Source organism: Poecilia mexicana, unplaced genomic scaffold (genome assembly GCF_051168715.1).
Source record: "Poecilia mexicana isolate PSO_F unplaced genomic scaffold, ASM5116871v1 scaffold_10, whole genome shotgun sequence".
Lineage (NCBI taxonomy): Eukaryota > Metazoa > Chordata > Actinopteri > Cyprinodontiformes > Poeciliidae > Poecilia > Poecilia mexicana.
Window position 1 is genome coordinate 23,881,488 of NW_028263379.1, and position 8,666 is coordinate 23,890,153.

Consider the following 8,666-nt stretch of genomic DNA (forward strand, 5'->3'; position numbering starts at 1 on the left):
GCCTTTAAACTTAATTTTCCTCAAAGTTATCTTTACTTGATCACAAAATTTGAAGATTTGCTGCAGTTAAGTTTAACAAAGGTTCAAACAGTGTTTTTTTGTTTTGTTTTTGTTTTTGTTTTTTTTACGTGCACGAGTAAAATACCTTTCTACAATGAGGCATGACAAATGCGACTTATCAGGCCTCACCATCACAAACAACGGCTGATCTGATAGGAACTGTGCTCACCCTTAGAGCGGACACATTTTTTCTGCCACCATTGTCTCACATTCCAGACCAGAGTGCTAAAGGAAGGTGAGCCCAGCTAGAAAGGAACGGGTCACTTCACTGCTGCCACATGTAATCTCTCGACATTCCTGAAACTAATCTTTGGTTATCGTCCCACAGATCTGCCCTTACTGCTGCTCCTGTCACGCAACTGCAGCCTGTCCAACTTCTTGAAGCAGGGCGCAGAATATTATCAATACAAGCAGCTCTTTATTAAAGTCACAACGTCCGTAGTTCTCTTCTGCCAAAGCTCTGCGACTGGGATTTGGCAGCTGTGGCATGTTTTAATTGACAGCTTGTGGGTTTTGAAGCAGTTCCAAAGGATGGTTTGGAAATGTGGGGCAACAGGCTCTAGGTGTTGATCTGAAGATAACAGGCCATCGCAGAGTTTCAGAGGCTTCTTTGGCTCTGGATGTCACAAAGGCCTTCCCCTCCGTCACCGGCACAATCCTCTTACAGATTTACTCCCCGTGCATAGTCCCGTATGACATCAATCTGGGGATTAAATCTTCCCACTCAGGATGTGTGTTAAGCTTAATCCAGTTTGAAGGTAATAATGTAGCGCAGAGGTGTAATTACCCAGTGTCTCTCAGTAGAATCACACTGAAAAAGTCAGAATGTTATTCTAGTATTGCAACCAAAAAGGATCTCAATAAAAATGTTTAGAAAGTCATGCGCATGCCGGGACAAATTTATCAACATCCTTTTCTTTTTTTTTCTTTTTTTTCACTTTTTATCACAGTGGAAATATAAGTTTACTGCATTTTGGAGGGATTTTATGCAGCAGGCTTACACAACATAGCAAATGACTGTGAAGTAGAAGCAAATATGACACATGGCAGCAAAATACATTAGAAGTTTACAGCAGAGTCGAGTTAGGAAGCTACATCTTAAGCTTCGAACATCTCAATATATCATCCAAAACAGGAAAACTCATGACACAACATCAAAACCTTCCGAGACACCTAAACTCACCGGAGAGCATTAATCAGAGAAGCAGCCAAAAGGCCATTTGTAAGTTTTGGGGAGCTGCAGAGTTCAGCTCAGGTAGGACGATCTGTCAGAAGGACAGCGATCAATCATGCCCTCCACAAAAACAACTTTTAAGAAAGAGTGGAGACTGGGAAATTGACCGACCACCAGCAACAGGCAGATCTACTTCTGCCCACCCTATGCTCTTCCGATTTTTATATGCAAATGTTTTTTTAAATTACTTGGTATTCATTTTAATTTAAACACAAACTTTTTTTGTCATAAAATGTCAAATGGCTCTTTTTTTTAATTTTTTATTCTGAGCATTGGTAAACGCAACGGTGTCACTAAGCAGCATTACTTGTTTCACACAGTTTCTGTTCCCACGGCCATAAGAAAAGAAAAATGAAAAACAGCCATATCTTTTTTTCATCTGACTTGAGACGTGTTGACAGATGAAAATAGCAGGAAGACTAAAGATGGCCGATTAACCAAACACAACAAGGAAATAAACAGCACTGACTGTAAATGATGCTCTTCGTGGCCTTATCTGGCTTTTAGGTGCAAAAACCACAGTATGACTGTAGTTTGAGAACCAGAGCCGTTTTGCTTGAGCTGCGTTATTATCTTGCCTCTACATGCTGCTCTGGCTGTTTATTCTAAGGCGTGGGTGTATGTTGTGGTCAGCATGGCGAAAGTTAGGTCCACCCCATCATAAGGCTTATGATAAAAATATCTTTTGGCTGTTAATATGCGGTGGCTTCCAAAAGTATCTACACAACTCCAGCTTTTACACATTTTGTCACATTATAGCTCTATTTGTAGAAATGCATACATTATCTTGATTTTTTTCAACAAATAAACGTGAAAAGCCTACTGGAGTCAACATTTTGTACAACCACATTTATTTCGCATACAACCGGGTATGTCTTCTCTACTTTCCCTTCTGCAAATTAGCTCAAACTGAATCAGATATAATGAGAAGTGAGTCATGCCACGGATGATTAACAGGGACATAGGTCTAGGCTTTGACTGAACCATTGTGGTCCATGAATACACTTTAACCTAATCCCGTTTTAAAGTGTCTGTCTTAGGATGCAGTGGTTTAGATCGGGACTTTTCAAAGTGCAACATGGGCTGATTTTGTGTGGCTCCAACTGCAGTTAAAAGCAATTTGGCCCTGCTGTGATAAAAAGTGGAAAGAAAAAAAAAAGAAAAGGATGTTTTTAAAAAAAAAAAATACTAACAGGCAATTTGGAACAACTACAAAAGAATCTGACTTTTTTTTTTTCTTAATCAAAATATTGAATGTACAGTTCACAATCAAATTTTTGGTGATTATTTTACTATATTTTTTTGACTTGAGGGCTTTTGACTTGAATTGACAAAAACCTTTGCACACCACAGTTTTAAATGAAAGCTTATAACCAAACAAAAGTCCAGACCTAACTTCAAGCCTATCCAGTGAAGAGTTGCTTGTTTTGTGAACAAGAATGACCATAAATTTGAGTCTCATGACACCCAAAACTGGTACAGCCACTGTAATTAAATCAGTTCTACAAACTACTGATTCAAGTGGTTGAATGTGCATTTTCCAGGTGTTTATTTGTCACATATTTTGTTAACATGTCTTTCTTTCCACTCATGTTAGTCTATTATATAACATCCAAATAAAACCCTAAGCTTGTGACTGTAATGTAACGATATATGAAAGGATTAATGATAATACTTGAACAAGATGCTGCACATACAACATTTTCCCAACATGCAGCACTAACTTCTCTGTTAAAAGGAGGAGTAAGACATTCAGTTACTGTGCAAAGGGAAAATGTTCAGGCCGCTTCACTTTTTCCACATTTTGTTAAGCTACAACCTTATTCCAAATTGTATTTAATTATTTTCTTCCCACATAATTCTACACATAAACTTTATGACATTACAACAAAGTGGGGGGTTGCGGGGGAGCTTTTGAATGTTTTGTAAAATTATTAAAAGTGGGAAACCTTCACAAGTCAAGTGTAATCGACTGAATTCACACCACAGGTGGACTCCATGTAGTCTGCAGAAACATCTGAAGGACAAGCAGTGGAGACATGCTAATTTTGAATGATATGGCTGAACGGCAGTGAATACATAATAGAAGTGTGATTTCTTGTTTTACTATTTTTAATAAATTTCCCCCCTCACAAAAATCCACACTGTCTTTATTATGGGGTATTTGTGTGTAGAATGTTGAGGGAAGAGCTCATCTTCTTACAATTTGGAATAAGGTTTTAACATAGCTATGTGGAAAAAGTGAAGCGCTGTGAATAATACCTGGACGCGCTCTGTGTGAATTTTTGCAGTGTCACTGCTGCATATTAAACGTGTGGTTGGGTTTCTCTTTCAGTCATGGGTGTCGTGTCTGACAGATAAGGAAACTATTGTTGCACGAAGGATTATTTCAGCTGAAACCTCATTGAATTTGAAAGAGCTGCTGTTCCTTTTTCTGTGAGACAGATACAGATGGGACAACAACCCAACAATCAACGCGGTAGAAGCAAACATATAGAAAGGATCGGTCGTTGCGCTCTTTGAAATTGTCTTGCTGACAACAGAGTCTGTCACATACACGAGAAACACTAACATCAGATCATAAAGCATCCCTAATGACTTTCACACAAACTTCTGCCAACTTCTTAAGGCAGGAAATCTAAAGACACAAAGGCAGCTGGAGGAGTGGAAGGGGGGGTTGGAGGACGGAGAATCAAGGGGTGGAGGGGGGACACATATGTCACCAAAGCTACAGATTGTCTGGGGAGCTGAAAAAGTCCTTTGTCAGGGAGCATCTCGTTACAGTCGACAACAAATGTTTCTGGTAATCTGATTATGTATTCATGTCGAAATTGATTTTTTTTTTTTCCTCCATCAAAATTAAACTCTCCATAACAGCAAAGGGCTGTTTTGCGTAAAAGTCGTATCGTTTCTGAGGAGTGCAACATTCATTTATTTTAAATGTCACGCCACACGGCAGGTCACAGCCAATCTTTTAGCTAATTTGTAACCCAAGCACACTGCTCTCCCTTTCACATTCACTGAGCCCCAGCCTCCTCCATAACATGTGGAGGCAGAGGACACAAGCCGGTGCTTGACTGAGCCCTGAATGCTCTTTGGTTGTCACACTTTTCCCAAACGCCTTGCAGCTGCCTCCATTGTGGCCCGCAGAAGGAGGGAGGCGAAGGGGGAGGGGGAGGGGGAGGGGGGGTGCTTAACTGATTTTTTGAGCCTCCTGCTGTTGGCCCGGACTCAGATGGGTTCACAGAGACGGAGTGTGGCCCAAACAATGGCTGACACCATGACATCATGCCTCTTATTTTGGTGAAATCCTCATGCAGATATATGATGGGATTCCATCGCATCAACAGGGAACAGAGGCACAAAAAGGACGTTTTGGCCTTTGATCTTTGTAGGAAATGAAGAAAACTCTTCGTTGTGCAACAGGTTTTATGTATAAATTGTAAAAAAAAAAAAAAAAAAAAATTAAAAAAATAAATCTAACCTTTAATTTTAGTAAATAAGAACGAAAAATCGGTCTTAGTGGAAAATTTTTTATCAGGAGTTCCACAACTAAAACATTTTCAAAGCGTTTTTGGGATTTGTAGTTTTTATTGGGTGTAACACAAAGGGCAAAAAAACCTTTAATTGGCATTCACTAATGTCCTGCTTCCTTAAGCTTTAAATGTAACGTGACATACAGGTCCATCGCTTTTAGCCGCCCCTTAAAATGAAAAACACAAGATAATATCCCATTCAAGTAATAAACTCAAGATAACATCCAGTTTAAGTGATAAACTTTTAGCAGCCATGACTTCCTGTTTTCTTGCAAGTCATGGACTTTTGGCGTGACACAAAAGAGAATTATCTTAACTGCTCGTAAAAACGGGGACGACAACAGCCCGTCTCATTTGTTTCTGTGAAGTTTTTTTATTTATTTGTTTTAGCGTTCTTTGTATCTGCAGTGTTATTTTTAAATGATGGGGCGTGAAAGTTATGCTTTAGCTAGAGGATCAATGGACAAGTTTTGTTTCACAATTAGTTTAAGATTTTTTTAAAATGGAGATTTAAAAAAAAAAAACACACACATCTGCATAATATATAAGCCGTAATAAAAGAAACACAAGAGAACATCTTCAGCTGAGTACAAAAACTCAATGAAATTTATTGAACATGTATAAAAAAAACTCTTTGACAAACATCTGTAAAAATAGCCGTTATAAAGAAATATATTAATTTAGTTAATAAATATGTCAGAACACGGTCAAACAGACCGATTGGTCCCCCGGTTTTAGTAGTTTTTGGGGTTCCGTCGCAGCGCTGCAGTACACAGTACAAAAACATGAGGTATTTCAAAGTCGGTTGACCCAACACGTCGTGATCGTCAGTGATATCGAGGAAGGCAACAAACAAACAAAAAAGAAGAAGAAAACGAAAGGAAAAAAGTTTTATAATCTAATTATAAACCTGTTCCACAACCAAACAGGTAGATTCTATGACACACCTACTAATAGCATGAGTTACATTCATTTCTAATCATATGCCTTACCGGGCAAAGGGTTTGCATTGCCTCTTTATTTAACAAGTGAAAAGATTCGAGAGGTTTAAAAAAAGCGTTCCTGAGATAACTGATAGCCCTCTCAGTTTTGTTTAAAATGATTGTGATTATCAAAAGCAGTTGCCTTCGTCAAAACAAGAAATCAGTCTTTTAAAGAAAGAATACTCAGGACTTCTTCTTCTTCTTTAGCGTCTCCCAACTGGGGATGGTTTTCACATTAAGGACGTGAAGCGTGAATACTGCCTGATGGTAGTTGTTAAAGCTCGCTCTGAAATGATGAGGTCAAGCTATGAAGGATTGGCCAGCAGAGTCAGGTTAAGTGGCCCGAAGCTACAGCACCCATTCTGTCTGGTGACACCAGCATCACCGTAAGCGGACAAATGGATCACTTTATGTGAAGTGCTCCATGCGGAGTCACTTGGTATTTTGAGTCCAAACAAAGTCTGTTTTTTTGTTTTTTGATGGGACCTCTGTCAGCAGCTGGGGGAGGTCGTGATGGGACTGTGGCGGAAGGCGAGCTGACCGGACGAAGCGTGAACGGGGATGGAGACGGGGAAGTTGAACACGGTGCTGCTCTTGCTGATCGCCGGGCTTCCCGCCTCCGAGGAGCAGGTGGAGGAGGCCAGCACCTGGGACTCGAACTGGAGGAGCTGGCCCATGAAGCTGAAGTTGGGGGAGATGATGCTGCGGCGCTGCTTGACGAACTCAAAGGCCTCGTCCAGCTTCACGCGGTTGGTGCGCATGAGGTAGGCGAGGCAGATGGTGGCAGAGCGGGAGATGCCGGCCTGACAATGCACGAACACGCGGCCCCCGTTGTTTCTCACCGAATCTGGTTGGAGAGAAAAAAACCATAGAAGAAAATTAGAATCACCGCAAAACAGCCAAAGGTGATTACACACAAATGGATCAGGCTACATTATTAACAGGAAACGAGGACAAAAACGCCTTTGCAGCACTTTCAGTTTCTTTTTAAATGCGCTCATTAGCAAACAGGAACACAGTTAATAGCTTTGCAGGGTGTGAACCAGTGGGGGTTACTCCCAAAGGAGGCGTAATGAATGGACAAAAGAGGGGAACAGACCCCTGCTGGGGGTATTGAAGTGGCAGGAAGGCTGACAGTGAGTGAAGAGAAATTGCCCTTTGTTCAGTCAGAACAAAAAGAGCTATGAAGGCGGGGATCTATTCAAGCACAGCCAGCCCCAAACTGCAAAACTAGTTTGGGGCTGCCGCTTTGCGATTCATTATTAAAAAAAAAAGGACATCCCTCTTTCTACGCCTCAGGGGTGGCTGTGATGTAACCGCCATTGTGCTGGAGTAGGGAGCCAGCTGGTTGGGTTTTGGAGGGAACTTTTGAAGATTTCAAATCAAGCGAATCAAGGGGGAAAGAAAAGGGAGGGAACAGAGGTTGGGGCAGGCTGGGAGTTTGTTGTGCTAACAACTCAGGAACTAGTTAGCAAAACCTGCACTCACCAATAAACTCTATCGCCTCGTTGAACCAGGAGCTGATGTCGGCCTTATGGTTGTCCTCCACCGGGATGCTTTTGTACAGAAAGGAGTCCTCGAAGTGGTTGGGACAGTTGGAGGAGACGTTGATCAGGGCGGTGATGCCGAGCATGTCCAGCATGTCTTTTCTGGAAGCGTGGTAAGCACTGCCAAGATACAGGAACGGCAGGATCTCCACAGGACCACCCTGAATTAGAACAGAGAAAATAAGCAAACCATAAGTCATCTCCAAAACAGTAAAACAGGAAGTAGGAGAGAAGGGAGGATGAGAATTATGATTATTATTTTTTAAAGTGCAAACCTGATCATATAGAGGTGTGTTGCAGGGACTGCAGTTTGGGTCTGCACTCTCTGGATTTCTGGCACTCAGTGATAAGCTGAGCCCTTGAGGAGGGGAAGCTTTGGTGCACATCTCTGGATACTCAGAGGAAAAACTGTCAAATCCACCTGGAAATATAGAACAAAACACATTATTAAAAATCTGAAGCTTAGCACAAAAGGCACATGCTTTTATTTATGAGTGACAACTGTTCATGCAGGCTATTTTCGAGCTCTGTTTACAACAGGAGCAGCTGGTAAGGTGACAGCTGCACTTCGTAACAGGAAAGCGCCTAAATGTGTTTCTAACCAGCAACATTTTCTTACCTTGGAGAATAAACACCCTGATTCCACAGGGGCTGCGGCAAAGCGCATTAACAGCCAGCATCAGCGTCCCGTCCTTCTTAGCCTGGCCCAGGTCCGTGCTCCGTTCGTCCAGCAGCACCACGGACTGGTACTCCCCGGACAGGAGCCGGTTCCTGGTGTCCTCGTTGGGCACGATGTGCTCCAGCCCCAGTCCGCCTCTGGCCCTCCTCCGGACTATGGTGCTAAAACGCACATTGGTGGAGCCGGAGATGTGAGAGGCGTTGAAGGAGAGGAAGGAGCGGCAGTCCAGCACCAGGCAGCCCGGGACGTCGCCCTCCATTAGAGACCGGAGGGACGCGCAGTTGATGGTGGGAACTTCCATTATCACCATAGTAGTACAGCGGGCTATGAGTGTCAAATCCAAATACATATAGGTTCAACGGCAGAATTATTCAAGCTCAAAGTTACAGAAATAATATTCTGTTCTTTGGAGTGAGTCCTTTGTTCCGGTTAGTTTCTATGTCAAAAAAAAAAAAAAAAAAAAAGACGGTAAAGCTCGAAAGAAAGAAAGGGGGGAAAAAAAGTTTTAAAGTTGACTTTGGTGTTCCGATTCTTCCTTGAGTAGTTCCGGGTAGCTTAGTTCCTTATTGACCGAGATTAAACATTTAACGTTTCAAAGTCAGACTTCTGCCTCAGAGCCGTATGAAG

At 41.9% G+C, this 8,666-nt stretch overlaps 1 protein-coding gene across 1 annotated transcript; it reads right to left on the reverse strand.

The window, feature by feature from the left end:
* Positions 1 to 5,408: 5,408 nt before the first annotated feature.
* On the reverse strand, positions 5,409 to 8,666 carry dusp1 (dual specificity phosphatase 1). Its single transcript, XM_015006780.2, has 4 exons — positions 7,980 to 8,666; positions 7,636 to 7,781; positions 7,302 to 7,521; positions 5,409 to 6,660 (listed from the first exon to the last, which is right to left on the reverse strand). The coding sequence occupies exons 1-4, from the start codon at positions 8,386 to 8,388 to the stop codon at positions 6,305 to 6,307; spliced, it is 1,131 nt and encodes a 376-aa protein (XP_014862266.1). The 5' UTR covers positions 8,389 to 8,666; the 3' UTR covers positions 5,409 to 6,304.

What these genes read in the sequence shown, in the direction of transcription:
- dusp1 (XM_015006780.2), bottom strand. Translation starts at nt 8,388, where the DNA reads ATGTATTTGGATTTGACACTCATAGCCCGCTGTACTACTATGGTGATA. An exon ending in ACACACCTCTATATGATCAG is followed by an intron (nt 7,522 to 7,635) that starts GTTTGCACTTTA and finishes GTTCTAATTCAG; the next exon opens with GGTGGTCCTGTGGAGATCCT. An exon ending in CGAGGCGATAGAGTTTATTG is followed by an intron (nt 6,661 to 7,301) that starts GTGAGTGCAGGT and finishes CTCTCCAACCAG; the next exon opens with ATTCGGTGAGAAACAACGGG.